General features: G+C 55.8%; 1 protein-coding gene across 3 annotated transcripts in view; it reads right to left on the bottom strand.

The window, feature by feature from the left end:
* Window positions 1–11,457: 11,457 nt before the first annotated feature.
* Window positions 11,458–16,173, bottom strand: part of EIF2B3 (eukaryotic translation initiation factor 2B subunit gamma) — a 143,825-nt gene continuing 139,109 nt past the window's right edge. For all 3 annotated transcript variants that reach the window (XM_077824626.1, XM_077824628.1, XM_077824627.1), the window contains one exon: window positions 11,458–11,660. In XM_077824626.1, coding sequence (XP_077680752.1) covers window positions 11,608–11,660 — 53 coding nt within the window. In that variant the 3' untranslated portion in view covers window positions 11,458–11,607. The remainder of the gene's footprint in view (window positions 11,661–16,173) is intronic.

The following is a 16,173-nucleotide window of genomic DNA, read 5'->3' as shown; positions in this document are numbered from 1 at the left end:
CGGCTGCAAAGCCCTCCGACATCCAACACGCAGCCTGGTCCGTAGCTCCTGGGGGGTGAAATTCAGGGAGCCCCGGCCCCACGGGAACAGGCTTTGAGCTCACCCTCTGCGTGGGGCGACAGGCTCCTTGGACATGCCATGGCAGAGACGCTGCTGACTATCCCCCAACTGGTTTAAACCGGGGCCATGCCCCGGCAGCAACCACCCTCTCCAAGGTGCGTTCTCATCCCATCGCCCGATCTACCCAGCCCTGCCCACTGCACGCCCGCAGCCCCTGGCCACGATCTCACTGGGGCCGGAGAGGTGTTGGTTCGGCCCAGAGCTCACATCCCCCTTCGCCCGCAGCCCCTCCCTGCTGTGCTCTGCGGCCCGCTGCCCTGGCACAGGGGAGCAGGTTGCCCGGTTGGTGTGTTTCGTGGATGTTGAATTGGCAGGACAGGCCGTGGCCCACTGCAAGTGCCGCTGACAACTCCCCCGCCCCAAAGAAAACAGCAGCGCCCCCGCGCTCCCCAAACAGGGCGGGTTTGATGGATTTTTCTTGAGCCCCAGCCAAGCAGCGTTTCTCATTTTCTGTAGGTTTAACTCCAGATTAATTTGTAAGCGATCTGGCTCTCTTGTTCCCCAACAGATATTTAATAGCGCAGGGGAGCGCCTGCCGGAGGGCCGGCTCAGCGGGCTTGAGGAGCGGCAGGAAGGAGAAAGCCAGAGCCCGTGACCCCGGGCGAGGAGTTAACTAGGTGTCAGGGCGAGATGTTTTCTGAAGGCACTAAGTGGATGTGACATCAGTGCAAGCGTTTGGATTGGGGGCGAGGCAGGGCCATGCAGGGGGATTAGACGCACAAGGGAGGCAGGGGCGGAGGACGAGATGGGCAGGTTCTGCACCTTGTTGAGGGCCCGATCCCTTCCGCTCCCTGTGAAGCCAAACAGGAGGGCACTCAGCACCAGCCAGGATCAGGGCCTGGATCCAGGGCAGGGACCCCATTGAGAAAAGCACCGAAGCCCGGGCTTAAACCCAGCCTTACTCGAGACACCGCTTAAAACAGGTGCAACTTTACGTCTGCACGTAACTCACACTGATTTCCAGGGGGCTTAGCACAAGCGTAACTGCTGCTCCGAATCAGGCCCACAGACATCAAGGCAATGTCTTACTTACCTCCTCGGCCGTGGCCAGCTACTCCAGAGGCAGTCATGGGATAAGCTGGCTTTGGGGGAAATCTGCTCTGTTCCTGCATCAGTCAGTGGCTAGGTGGTGCCCTGGGGCATTCCTCATCTCCTCTGGCTCCTGTCCAAGCTTGTGGCTTTTCCTGCTTGCACCAATGTCCAGAGCTTGTTTGAATCCTGCTAAGCTCTTGGCCTCAGGAATATCTTGTGGCAGGGAGTTCCCCAGGGGATATCGCTGCGGGCAGGTCTGAGCCCTGCACCTTCCGGAGGCCATGGGAGCCCTAGAGAAGGCACAAATGAGGGCACAGCCAAGGATCGGAGGAAACGCCCGAGAAGGGACTGAGCCCACAGGAGCTTGCTTGGCCATCTGCCCTGATGGAGCGAAGCTTGCCCCAGCGTGGGGGCTCCGAGGGGTCAGGGTCCGGGTCCGGAAGCACCTTGAAGGGGACTGGTTCTACTGCAGGTGGTGCCAGGGCAAGGATCAAAGGCCTGACGCTGGGGTGGAGGGAGTTAGGCTGGAGCCGAGGGAGAACTCCTTCCCCGTCAGAGCAGCTGGGCCCAGGAACAGGCCCCTGGCAGATGGTGGAGGCGTGAGCAGTCGCCGAGAAGTGTTAGGGAGGGCGGGCGTCGGACTGGACGGCCCAGTGGGGTGTCTCTGGGCCCATCATCTCCGATCCACATGGGCCTCCCCGCTCCCCAGGGCTGGCTCTGGGGTGGGGCTGGGGAGCCTGGCCCAGCCCCAGGGCCCCGGGCAGCCTGGACTCCGCCCGGGGCCTGTGACACTGGCAGACTAACACAAGCCCTTTTGTCTCCGCTCTCGCTCTTGGCCCACCGGAGCGGGCTGGGCCCTGCTCTGCTCTACGCTCCCCTGTGGCCGAGCTCACCCCCAGCCCAGCTCAGGAGGGCACCCCCATGGCCCAGGCCACAGCAGCACCCTTGGAGACGTCGCAGGTCCAAGGCAGCCCAGGCTCCCTCCCTGCCAGCGGGGTTCTGCCCTCGGCCCCTCACAGGCCCCATGGCGCTGCCCGGGCTGCCCACCTGCCTGCAGGGGAAAAGCAGAAGCTACCTGGGAGAAGTATGGTTTGCCTGGGTCTTGAAGAGCAACCCCCCATCCCGCTCCAGGCCGAAGGTGCAGAACAAGGACGCGGGCGGGCGTCGCCCCGCGGGGAGCTCCCAGCACCTGGCGCTCCGAGGTGCTCCGAAGGCAGCCGGCCCTGCCCCGGGCTGGCCCAGCTCCCCGGTTCAGGCGCTGAGGGAAGGGGAGCTGCAGGCTCCACCTTGGACAAGGACGAGCTGCATGGGAAGGGGTGGGGAGCACCTGGCAGAGCCCCCTGGCACCCAGCAACGGCGCCCTGGTGCCCGGCCCCGCCACACCCCAGGGCTCTGTGGGCACAGCCCGCACAGGAGAGAGGAAACCCCACGGTGCGGGAGGGGAAAGGGAAGGAAACAGCAAATGGGGCAGGGGGAGGCTGAGCCGACCTCTTCCGCGGCCTTCACCATCGCTCAGTCCTCACTCCAGCCGTGCGCTGCACCGCGGGGGCCCTGCTGCTGGGTGTTAACACCCTGCTGCTCCAGCAGCCGGTATGGAGGGAGGTCTCTGTCTGGGGGCACCAGGCCCCTTCGCCCCCAGTACAGATCCCCTCCTTCCGGCTTGGGCTGTACGCTCCCAAGGTCAGGCCTTGGCTGGACCAGCCTAGCCGCGAAGCTCACCACGCCCGCCCGTGGCACGGCCCCACGGAGAGGCAGCTCTCACTCCCTGGCCGAGGGGAGGTGCCGCTTTGGGGCATCCTGCCTCCAGCGGGTAAGTGCAGTGAGGAGCCAAGTCCGGCGGTGAGGGGCTCCGGGCTTCGAGATCCACGTGCAGGCAGCAGCTCGAGGATCCCCCCGTGCAAAGCCTGCCGCACAAGCTGGCCCTTCGCAGGGCGCAGCAGGAGAGTAACCGCGGAAAGCAGCTGCTCCCGCCCCACGCTCGCACGGGAAGGCAGGCGGACATCACAGGGGCCTGAGACCCACCGGCTTTGCTGGTGGGGGGGCTGAGACCCACACACCTTCCCGGGGTGGGGGGCACACCCACAGACCCTTCCCGGGGCCCAGCACCCACAGATATGTACAGGGGGCTGACACCGGCTCCGTTTTACAACTGTTCAGACTGTTATTGTTGAGACCAACAACGTGGCCAGGCTCGGAGGCGAGGCCGAGTCCTGACCTGCTCACTAACCCGCCCCCCCTTCAGCCCTGCTCCTGGAGCTGGACCCTTCCTCCCACTGTACAGGCCAAGCTGGAGCCTCAGGTAGCCACCGGCGTTCAGGCCTGAGCCACGGGCCTCTTACGCTTTGAAGTGAAGAGGGTTTTCTCCACTTCCTGTCCTGAAGTGCTGGGCACGAAAGGGGCTGGAGAGCAGAGCCACCTTCCACTCCAGCGGCAAGGCAGAGCCGCTCCTCTCGCTGGCTTGCTAGCTAGGGGGGCTCCTCGGTTCAAGTCCTGGCTCTACGGCTTGGACCGTGGGCCAGCCAGCACGCTGGGTGGTGTCGGGTACCCCGGTCACAGCCTCGGCCAGGGGAGAGAGCGGGGTGAGTCTCAGCTCCAGAGGGAGGGGTCTGGGAACATTCGAATTGCGCCTGCTGGACCCCAGTCAGCTCTTGCCAGGGCTCAGCGGAGGATACGCGGCAGGCAGAGTCCGGCACCACGTTGTTTTTAAACACAGCCTGAAACTGGCAAGCGTCCCTCAGAGGACCACAGAAATGAGAGACAATGTGGAGCATGGGAGCTGGGAGGAGATGGCAAAGGGACTGGCCAGGCTCTGCCCAGTGAAGCAGACGTGAGAGGCACCTTTCTCTTGCACAGGGTCACACTGCAAGTGAGCGGCAGAGTAGAAAAAGAACCCAGGAGTCCTGCTCCCCCGACTCACTGATAAAGCCCGCTGCTTCCCGAGGAGCAGGACCACAGTGAAGTGTTCACTGCCCACAAATACAGCGGAAATGGGAGCTCGGCCTCTGGAACAACAACAGAGCTATTGCGGCGCTCCACCAATGCTGGGCAAAGCTGCCCTCTTTGCCCAGGTCCAGCATTGCCCCTCTGCCCCCCAGTAGCTTTTTGTCCAGGCCTTAGTAGCTTCCCAGTGGAGGAGAAATCCAGGATACGGAGTCAGGGGACATTCTAAGTGTACCTGGCTATTTACCCCGGCATGGAACAGAGGCGGTCACAGACAGAACACAGGCAAATCCTTTCTTTCAGGGCTCTCAGCCCACCACCAGTGCCCACTTCCTAAGCAGCAACTGCTTCAAGCATCGACTCTGTTCAGAGCCGCCAGCAGAGAGCAACCTCTGCAGCTGCTCGCACAGCTCCTCCTCCATGGAGCCCTCGCCTCTGCCCTGAGCAGCACGTCTTCCCAAAACTGAACACTTGCTCGCACACCACGAAATAGGGCTTAGAAGACTGTGTGTATTGGTGCCTCCTGCTGACATCTGCCATAACAGCAGCAGCAACAGGCCAGGCAATGGATCAAGCTACCAAGTGACTCAGAAATCATCTTCACGCAGCGGTGTTCGTGGTTAGGTTTCATACTTTGCATCTCTGAGGGACGTGAGATCGAGTGGAATGACCCATAACAGTCACCAACCAAATCACACCACAGTCCTCGCATTAGGCCTGGCGTGCTGACTCTCACACTTGGGAGGAGCCCATGGGAACACCCATGGAGCAGCCTCATTATCCTCAGCACTCGCGTTTGCCATGATGCCTGGGAAAAGCCTGGCAGAGGTGAGGCTGCGGGTGTGCAGAGACCCCAGCCTGCCCTGCCAACCAGCACCCTCTCCTGGTTTCCTTGTACTCCCGCCTGTCTGTCAGCATCCATCTGCCTCTTGGCATATCCCTGGATTACCAGCTCTTTGGGGCAGGGGCTGTGGTCTGGGTTTATGCAGCGTCTGGCACACTGGGCTCCTGGGCGCTACGGTAACACAGAGAATAAATCATCCTAACAAACAGCGCTCTAGCATCCATCCAGGCTTTCAGCCTGTGCCACCCCTGGGTAATCTCGGGGCCTTCCCCGAGACAGGCTGACCTGCCCGAGGGCACACGAGATGCCTCAACGCTATCGAAGGATGCACCAGCTCAGGGCGAGCCTCTGCAGAGGTGGTTGGGGGGCGGTGCGCGCGCAAGAGCACCCCACACCAGGCGGTTCTTCTCTGTACCTCCCTTACACCCTTCGTGCCCCAGAACGTTTTGGGAGGATCGCTGGGCTCTGGGGCTGGCGCAGGGGTGGGGAGGAAGAGATGTCACGTTTGTACATTGCGGATCTCGACACAAAACAGGTGGTGGCGTTTTCACAGCGCCCGCATCACCGAACCAGGCCCGATCACGGCACCCCCAGCCGGGTGATTGCTTACAGCTCGCTGGTACGTGCCCCCTCCCGCTGGACTCGCATCCAAGCACAGACGACAACAGTCTGAAGTCGGCATCGGTCTCGTCAGCGCTTGCCACCTCGCGACCAGCACCTGCGGCTTTCCCCTCAGTGGCACGCAGGGCGGGGGCAGTCCAAGGAGCATTTTAGTCCTTTGAAAGAGGGTTCTTCGAAGCCAAAAAAAGGGTCAACATTGGATTCGACCCTCCCCTGCCCCCAGCTAAGCCCTAAACCCTCTTCCTGCCTGAGGGCGCCAGACAGAAATGGGTTTGAAATGTTCACAATGCCCTCCCGAGGTGGGCACACCACAGTGCTTTGCATGCCAAGGCCACCAGGATTTTGTGGTGCCAACCCTGGGCAAAAGCCCAACACCCCCCATGTGTAAGTGAGGAGCAGAGAGAGAAGCAGCCTGTGAAACATAACAGGGCTCTAACAGACCCTTGGATTGCAAGGAGGCTTTGATGACCAATATACAACCATAGAGCCGGCCGCGAGCAAACTGATCAGATTTCAGCTCGTGGAAAAGGTGGGCATTGACTGGATCTACATGCTGCTGGCAACCCAGGGTTAAAACTCACAATAAACCAGCAGAGGAAGATTTAAAAAACAAACCCCAAACCAATCCCAAGAATTTGTTTCTTGCTTCCTGGATCCCTCCCCGCACGCAGCCGCGTTTCCCTGGATGGCCAATTTATAATCAGCAGAATGGAATGCAGTAAATTAAATATTTTTAAACAACTTTGCTCTCTCTCTGGTGAAAGCGCGCAGAGATTGCTCTTTCTTGTCTGTGTCAAGCTGGGTGGTCTCCCAGGCCGCCCGCACATCTTCCTCAAACACAATTAACCATTTAGACGGTGCACAAAGGAGTAGCTTATGCATACAACACCAGCAGCTCGCTGCTTTGCGGGCGGGGGACAGAGGGGGAAGCGGCAGGCTGCCCTTTTATTTTCTCTGAAAAACAAAAATAAGAAAATCCCTTTTTCCTCTCCAAACCAGCCCACCATTTGCCTTGAATTGTAAAGGCACCGATCCAGGCTCATCAGCTGTCCTTGGATTCACTCCAACAACCCTACTGCTTCCTGTACAAAGATAATAATTCAGTATTGGCCTTTTAAAAGCTGTAAACACACAAGTTTATATCAGTTGCTGATCTCTTGCCTTACTTATTTATATCCGAACAGATCTGAGATTGCTGACTAGAAGGCCTTTCAGGAATTACTCTATGCTGACTGGTCTGGGAGGTAGGGGCAAGGCTGCACATCTTGGCTCCTGGCACCCAGGAGATAAACCAAAAACCTGCAGGATCCAGAGAGAGAGACAAGAAAGAAACCGTACATGGGCCTAATCCTGCAGCATTCACCCAGGCCAAGCTCCTGCAGCCATCAGTGGATGCTCAGCCTGCTAGAGTTGGGGAGCTCGGGGTCCCTCTTGAAAGCTAATCAGTGACCCCTCAATCCCCCAAGATCCACTCGCTGGGATTCCCACTGTCAGCTCCCAGGGCAGATTTTATCCTCAGCGCTGTTCGTGTTGAATCTCACCCCTGGCCTGCCTGCTTTCCTCGCCCAGTGCTGTGCCCTGGCAGGCGAGAGAACAAGACTTGGTCTTCCCCTCGCAGCCTGTGCGCGAGGATCTCCAAGCTTAGAACAGTGACTCCCCGCAGCCCTGGCACGGTGGTATCCCCCCCCCATTACTGATGGAGAAAGGAGATCGAGGGGAGGCGGCTGGCTGGAGCCGGCACCGGAGAGCTGCATCAGGTCTGTGTCACTCTCAGGCCTGTGCCTTGGCACAGGCTCCGTTCTCCCCGACGGACAAGGGCTGGACAGAACGGACACCGAGACGGGGGATCAATTAGCACGTCACTGTTCAACCCTTGCAAGACTCCTGCTCCGCTCCCTCCGGTGTGTTACCATTCCTTGGGGGGTCGTGTCGAAGTCCAGATTTGAGGCTCTGCGGGAGAGGGACCCTGTCTGTCTATTGGGAAGCCACTCGTGGGTGCGCTCAGCATAATCAAAGGACAATCAAAGCTTGTGATCCAGCATGCCGCTGCTAAAGGCATGGGCTGCGTTCCAGGTGCTTGGGGAAGCTGCGGATTGAGGGAGTCGCTGTCCCCATTTCGAATGCAGGTCTCAGCACTGGCGGATCTTGACATGCTGACAAGGGGATTGGGAAACGTGTCGCATTTGGGCCCGGCCTGTGGAGACAAACAAGCTGCCCTTTTAGAACCCAGGCGAACCCGCCTTTGCTCCTTGGAGCTTTTGGCCAGTGCAGCCTGGCAGTGCAGAAAGTGAGATGTTAGAACATTTCTGTCCCTGGGCCACACAGCAGTTGGCCTGATAGTGAAGGCACAGCTGGTGGGACCAGCAGGGCATCTTGACAAATACTCCTCTTGGAGCCCAAGCCAGCCCAGCGAAAACAAAGCAACCAAGCATGAAAGGCAGACGAGGGGCGAAAGCAAGCAAGCTGGTAGGAATGATGCGGCGTTGGGTGAAGAACATTGGAGGGCATGTGGCTTCTAGCTCAGCAATGTTTTCTGACTTACGTGAAACGTAACGTAAGGTTCAGACCCAGGATTTCGGCTTCAGGTCTGTTTTTGTGAGCTAGATCACAAAGCAGCGACATCTCCCTAAGTAAATACTAGCTGCTCTCTCTGTCCTCTAACCCCTGCAGGACACACTGTTGCTAGGCATATGGATGAGGGAAGGAAGCCAGGATGCTCAGTGGATGCACTGAGTGTCTGTAGCAGGAGGTCCGTTTACCTTCCTTTGTGCCCCCCAGGCTACACTCCAAAGTCCAAACGATTAGTCACCAAAGGTCAGTGGATTTGAAAGCTCTGATTATCCCCGTGCCCATCTACCCCGACCGATAGGGGAAGCCCCAGGTCAATGACATTGGGCACAATCGACAACCAGCTGCTTCTCTCTTCCTACCAGCTCATCGTGTCTCCCGGACGGCCTGGCCACTGGAGTTATGGAGATCACATGCCCTTGGGCTGCCTGTTTTGAACAACGTGGGGCAATCACAGGAGTGAATGGAAGCAGGGGACTAGACCAGGAGCCCTGAGCCTGCCTCCCACTGACAGCATCTTCCCACTGTCAAGGCAAATGAACTCTTAGGGCTCTTCTGGATTTCTCCGTGCTCCAAGCCCCGCGACCAGCAGCTGCGGCCTGAAACGCCATCCGCTCTCTGCCTAGCCAGCAGGTTGTATTCTTTCCTGTTAGATGCAGCCAAAGCAATAGCTGTCCATGCTGTCACCCCCTTAAGTTTGGATGTCTGCAACAGGCTCTCTTTAGGATTGAAGGTGAAGGCCACATGGACCATTGGCTGGACCAGCATTCAGCGGCCAGATCACACATCAGCACTCCAGGTCTGACACTGCCTCCTCGCCAATTCCCGAGCTGCTAAGCCATAAAGCGCCCAATGGGCTGACTCCTAGCTAAGTCAGATGCCAATTCTCTCTCTGAGACCCTTCTCGGCAGCTGAAGGGAACAGATGCTGAAGGGGATGAGAGCCCAGGGCAAAACTCTCAGGAGCCAAGGGCTGGATGTTCGCGGCACCAGGCCCTCCGCTGGCGAGCTTCCTGCCACTGGAAATGGTGAGCCCCGGCTTTGCTGCATTCAGGGTGTCCTGCAGGATTTCCCTGTTTCATGAGCCTTCTCACAACAGTGACGCTAACAGCCAGCTCCGTGTCCCCTTGAAAACGTTCAAGAACAAGCCTTCTCCAAAAGCGCCAACATCTACAGAGGGTTGGCAAGTCTGATCCTTTCAAAAGTACGCTGCTTTGTACATCACAGTCAGAGTGCCTAAAGATCCTGGTGAGGGGCACATTGCAAATGGGTAAGAGACACCAACTCGCTCAATTGCTACAGCAACGGTGAGAAGAGCCACATGTGTACTGTATGGAAGAACCACGTTTGCACTCCCAGAGAGTCATGCGTTAAAGCTATGGGGTCATATTTGCAAAAGCACGTCAGTGACTTAGGAGCCTAAGTCCTATTTTCAAAAGTCATTTAGGCGCTTAGTCACAGAGGCACTTTTGAAAATTTCACCCTGATAGCTAGTTTCGTAGATTCACCTGGTCAACGAAGACGCTAGGTCGGCAAGGGTTAATTCTCGGTGCCTGCCTGGGGGTTTGTGAGGGAGCTACTCTTCCGAAATACTCTTCATCATTACTGCCACACACGTGGAGTACATCAAGACGGACTCTTTGCTTTGATAATTCGGGCTGTGAAATCTTGCTCTGAGATCTACTTTTATCTCACACCAAACACCTGCAGGTCATAAAGGGAAAAGAATACTTCTCAGAGCCCGGCGAGGTTTGAAAGTGTCAGAGAACGCTAAATTAATACCACAATTCTAACTGCACAATGAAGAGCCTCTCCTTAAATGAGCTAAACCAAAGCGCTAAAGCGAGGCGTTACCATAGAACTGCGGCCCAAGGAGAGAAAACTGAAGCTATTAACCTAGGGGAAGCTGGTTTTTAAGAAGATGCGTAAATCAATAGATGGACGGGAAGGATGGCTTTGGGCTGAAGGGGAAGCCCCGGGACTCAGGAGATCGGGACTCTACTTCTGGCACTGACAGATTTCTAGCAGAACATTAAGCGAGTCACTTAAGCCTCTCTGTGCCTTCGTTTCCCATCTGTAAAATGGGTCTGATACTTACCTCCCATACAAGGCATAGCTCATTAACATACACAAAACAGCTGAGATCCTTGGAGGAAAGGGATTTGACATCTATTCACCCACCAGCCTCGCAGGTGATGCTAACCTGAACTGAACTCTAGCTTGCCTTGTGCTCTCCACAGCCTGACACAGCCCTCCGAGCCAGCACACCACCCTTCCCATTATTAGGCGGGCCTTTAATGTGGGTTTTTAAGGTATGACAGGCAGGGCAGGGCTGGATTATAACCTCTCCCTCGTCATCTGGGCCAGGAAGCTGAGATTTTCTGCCAGGGGGTCTGTGCCCACGAGACATGCCTTTGAATGGATCTCCGTAGTTAATGACATGTCATCTTTCCCAGCCAGTAGCTGGAAGCGCCTCTCCATGCCAAATTGCCAGGCCCAGATAAGCGCCCCGCTGAATCCAACTGGATTCCAGTCAAGAGCGTTTAGGCAGGAACCCCAGTCCAATTCGCAGAGTTGCAAGAACAGCTTGCGCTTCAATCCCATCTAGGTACTTTCCCATCCTGGCAGGACGACCAACCACAAGGCCCTGGATTTCATGACAGCTTGTTACTCATCTCGCCTCGTGAGTCACCCACATACAGTTTAAGTGCGTGGAGAGGGACCTCATGGCTTCACACATGCTGGGCTTTCAAGCAAAGGGGCCGTCAAAATAAGGCTGATAGCACTGATGGTGACATAACCTCTAATTATGTTCAGGTTTCCTCCTTCCCCGCTCCCCACACGTGCGGTCTCGGGCTTAATTTCAAAGCAACAGGCCAAATCCAGAGGGTACGAATGGGAACGCCTTTGGCGCACCAGCCTCAATCACAGTATAGACTAAAAACAGCTGCGTAGATTCAACGTGTCTGTCCCAGGGAAGAAGGGGGTGGGGGGGGGGTGGGAAAGTTGGAGAAGCTGCAGGAACAGCAAGGAAGTAACCCTGCTTTGTTGCTGAGCTTTTCCAGCCCTCCCATTGTGTCCTCAAGATGCATAAAGCAGCTCCTGGCTTCCCTAAGGTACTGGGACGGTGGTGCAAGCCCACAGAGCCTGGGTTTGTATCAGAATGAGATCAGCTAAGTCGTTCTTTTGAATGGGCACAGTCTGTGTGGTCCCAGCTTAGTGCTACTGGAAAAGTACAGTGCATTTGCTCAGCGGGCAGGCACCGATACCAGACTCTACAAAGCAGCAGGCAGATCAGCCAGGTGGGGAGGGGCCCAGAGAGAGACAGACAACTTGGGAAATGCTTCTTTATTGAGACATAAATACGAAGTTGCACGGGAAAGGAGCGATGACGCTGTAAGCTCTGCCAGGCCTGCTCCAGACGAAGGGTCTTCCGAAGGTGCGGACTCTGGCTTCCTTGAAGGCATCTTTACAACCGGCATGTTAGATTTCCATCAGCTGTTCGCTGCCCACAATGACTTCGTTAATGTGTTTGGCTGAAAGATTAAAAAAAGAAGGAGGAATTGGGGTTTGTAGCAGAGTTTGGAACCCAGCACTTTTCAAATCAGCATCTTCAGGAGAAAACGGGAAAAGCAGATTCCAGTGAACTTCCACATTGCTTGGCTGATCCCCATCCCCCTATCCCCATGTGTCTTAGTCACTGTCCCACCCACATGGCGAAGGCCTACACCACTGACCAAACACCAGAAGGGTAATGGAATGAGATTTCTCACACGGATGTGTCACTTACTACACAAAGCACAGCTGCCACCGACAGGTGTATGTCTAGGCACCGGCATGGAAGCATCAAACCCGGGGGGAAACAGTGACAGGAACGTTACGTCTGGCTGGGCCTTTCAGAGTGCTGAGTGCCCACAACTTGCACTGCAGTCAGCAGGGGCTGGGCGCACTCAGGACCCTGCAGGATCAGGCCCAGTGTCACAAGTAACTTGTGAAGGGATTGTGGGCGTCTATGATCCCTGATCAAACAGGCTCACTTTACAAGTCAAGGTTTCAGAGTAACAGCCGTGTTAGTCTGTATTCGCAAATAAATTGGTTAGTCTCTAAGGTGCCACAAGTACTCCTTTTCTTTTTACAAGTCAAGAGGCAGGATTTTCCTTTGCTGCTTCCTGCCCCCAGGATCCAGGAATACAGACAGGCCCTTTTCAACATCAGCAGTGAGCAAGGGGCTGTGGGCTTAACAGCAGGGACCCTTAAGGCAGACTCCAGCTCACACTCCCATATCCCACCTCTGGCTACTCCCCCAGCTTTGCACCAGCTGAGTGACTATTCAGTGGCCAAGGCACAATCACCCCTTGCTCTGCCTCAGACTCCTGTGCGACCCTGGGCAAGTCACTTAGCCTCTCGATGCCTCAGGGCCCAGCTGTCTAGGGAGGATCTGTCACGGAGTCCCTGGGCGATACTCTGGAACTGCTCCCCGTGAAGCCAGTCAGGACTCTGGGGAAGTCTCCTCTCTGGGAGCAGCCTGTCTGCAGGACACACAGCTCACCCGGCTCCACCTTCCTGGGTCTGACCTCGGAGCATTCAGCATCCTCTGCCCCTCTGTGCGCTTCCCCCAGCGAGTCCACTCAGGCGGGGCTCCTGGGGAAGCCAGAGAGTCCTGCACCCCAACTTCGCAGTCAGATGTGACTCTCAGCCAGCCAGTAAAACAGAGGTTTATTAAATGACAGGAACATGGTCTAAAACAGAGCTTGTAGGTGCAGAGAACAGGAGCCCTCAACTGGGTCCATTTTGGGGGGCAGTGAGCCAGACAACCATGTCTGCCCTTCACTCCATGTCCCAGCCAGCCCCAAACTGAAACTCCCTCCAGCCCCTCCTCCCCTGGGCTTTGTTCCTTTCCCAGGCCAGGAGGTCACCTGATTCCTTTGTTCTCCAACACTTTAGCTCTCACCTTGCAGGGGGGAAGGGCCCAGGCCATCAGTTGCCAGGAAACAGGGTGTCGGCCATTCTCTGTGTCCAGGCCCCTGCACACACCTGCCCTCTAGGGCTCTGCAATGATCATACACCCTCACCCCACCACCTAGATACTTAAGAACTGCATAGGGGAAACTGAGGCACCCCCACAGTATTCAGAGGAAACATTAAGAACAGTCCCACTTCGTCACAGGATCACAGCCCTGCCCCGCCTCCCAGGCGGTGTGAGGACAAATCTGTTCAAGGTCATGAGGTGCTCACACACTGCAGTGATGGGCCTAGGACACACAGGGAATTGACTAAGATGCTGGCGGGTGGCGGCCATAATGATGGTAAAGACTCGTGCTCTTTTACTTGCCCATCTCCGTTACTCCCCTGGGCAAGGAGGAGTTTGCCAGGCTGCTGGAAAGCCAAGATTAAGCAAATCCTTAGCAGTCCCGATCCATTGGCAAGTCAAGGTGTTCTTCTCGCGGCTGATGTGCTCCAGGTACACACTTAATGCCAGGAGACCTTCCATTTTAACATAATGCCAAGTTTCAAGGAGTCCTGGCCCTGCAACAAGATTCTTTCCAGCTCTCACCCTATCCCTGCATCACTCCTGCGGACCCTTCATCTCTTCAGCATGGGGACTGCATGGGCTAATCAGGGACTCACTCCAGAGGCCCTCCCACCAGTCTAGGAAGAACAACTCAGAGTCGCCTGTGGCTTTCAGTACCATAGTGGGCAATTGGACCCTTTGCTCCTAATAAGCCTTCCAACCCATGGGGCATGCCTCAGAGCCCCAGCCTGGATTTCCAACTTCGAAATCCAATCCTCACCACTCGCTCCCATTTGTTCTTTTGGTTTGGTGTCTTTACTTAGTGTTAGACTCCTCACTGGCCAGAGAGGCATGCCAGGGAAAATCCGGTGCTCTACATAATGAAGGACTGACTGTCCTGGTGCCACGTATGAATACGATGTAGGTAGGCACCATGCAAGCAACAGACCCGAGTCCCAGCCTGTAGCACCTACTCCCCCTCCAGTCCTGGACCCCCCACTGCTTTGCTGATGTACCTCAAACCAGACCCGCAGCACGTCTTGCTATTCCATTCCTCGCCCCCTTGCAACCTTCCCAATACACCTCAGACAGGCCCTGGGGCAACTCCTGCTACTCCATTCCTGAACCTCTTCCAAGTAGATTGCCAATCATATTGATTTGTGTGATGGGGATAAGATTCCAGCAGGATTCATCACATTATAGCTTGCAGATAAAATGGGTCTTCACTGAAGTTTGTAAAGACTCATGTCAATTTCGGTTTCTGTATATTCATTTGTAGCACTAATCTATTCTAACACACACCTCATTTCATTTCATCCAGTGTCCCTCAGTTCCTGTCCTAGGCTTGTGGAGCTTTGCTGTATCTTGTAAAATATTTTGCCACCTTTCTGGGGTACTTTGCACTTCTACAGCTCACAATTATTTACAATAGCTCACATTTTTAACATTGGACGAACTCAAAATGCTTTACAACGGCGGCTGAACACCACCATGCCCATTTTACAGATGGGAAAACCAAGGCACGGAGAGGTTAAGCAACTCGCCCAAGGTCATGAAGTCAGTCAGTGATATGGTAGAGAAAGAACCCATGTTCCCAGACTCCCAGCCCCTTTGCTCGGTCTGCTGAATTACACTGCCTGTTGGTATCACTAAGGAGAGCCAGCCAGCCCCAGTATGTGATGTGTGGCCTTAGCACGAGTGGGCCAATGACTCTGAAAGTTTGTAGTCTCCCCTGGGCCTTGCTGCTAGATCAGAGACTACAATGAAGCTACCAGACCCATTTTCACCTGTCTGGGGGTGAAACTTAAATCCGTGTACTGGTTTTTAATACGAAGTGGAATGGTTTGGCTAGAAACTAAAAGCTGAGCAGCTACCTGGCAGGCACGCAGGAGGCAGGAGAGAATATGCCCACTGCCCGCCTCCTCCCTGACCTCTCTGGAAAGCCCTAGGTACAGATGAAAGGTCATTCTGAGCCCCTGCTGTGTGCCAATCAGAGCCTAAGGAGAGCTGAATACAGACAGTGTTTAGTTACAGACATGGCTTCTGCCCACCAGTGGCTCAGCCTGATCTCCGCAAACTCAGTTCATGCCGAACCCCTGGGCATAGGGAGAGGAGCATTGGAGCCCCATTCCGCTCGCCCTTCAGGTTTCTGTGACACTTCCAGGGTTACAGCTGCATTCAGACTGCGCAGAAAGAAGAGGGATTAAAGCATCCGGTGCTATGCAAACGCAGAGCGGCTCGACACCTTCAAACACCCAATTAGCACTTTGCTGCAATTTGCTGACGCGGCCCAGCCCAGAGTTGGTCTGGGCGCTCAAGCTGAATGTCTGTGGAGATTTCACTGGGTGCAAATCAAAAATCTGTCACTGGTTACAGATGCAATTCTGCTTCACAAGGCGTTTGTTTACAGGCACTGTGCGTCCAAGCGCCTTAGAAACGCAAGCCCGGTATGTGGGGAACCATAGAGCCTCTGCGGCTTGATTTAAAACAAACTGTAATGCAAATAAACACAGGGGCGGAAATTACTCTGAATCCCAGCACAAACCCAGCCATAATCCTGGGCGCTAATGGCCCAGGGCTTTCCTCTCCAGCATGGGCCGTGCTTTCTGGGGGAAGGAGACGTGGTGGCATCCCAGTAAGAGCACCATGAAAGCATCTCCTTGTTGTTTGCTCAGTTAGCCCCTAGACACACTGCTGGTGGTGGCAATGCTCCCTTGTAAAGGGGAGGGGGAGGAGGGGAAAAACAAGGTTAGGGTGGAGGCCCGGGACCACCCCGAAGGCCCAGCCCTCAGGGGCTCCAGAAGACGTTTCGTTTACTCACTCAATTACATGCACTGTTTTATAAACCCGTTAAAATCCAATAGAAAACAGTTCCTGGCACAGAATTACTGCTCCATTGTACAGCAGGGAGGAAAGCCACTGCTGGGTGTTTGCTCTCTTTAAAACTAAGGCGGGGGGAGGGGAAGCTACAGAAACCCGCAGGAAAACCCGCACTGGGTGGCTCCTAGCAGCATCTCCCCTGGACAGAAAGGATGGGA

Source organism: Eretmochelys imbricata, chromosome 8 (assembly GCF_965152235.1).
Source record: "Eretmochelys imbricata isolate rEreImb1 chromosome 8, rEreImb1.hap1, whole genome shotgun sequence".
Classification (NCBI taxonomy): Eukaryota; Metazoa; Chordata; order Testudines; family Cheloniidae; genus Eretmochelys; species Eretmochelys imbricata.
This window is presented reverse-complemented; position numbering and strand designations above follow the sequence as displayed.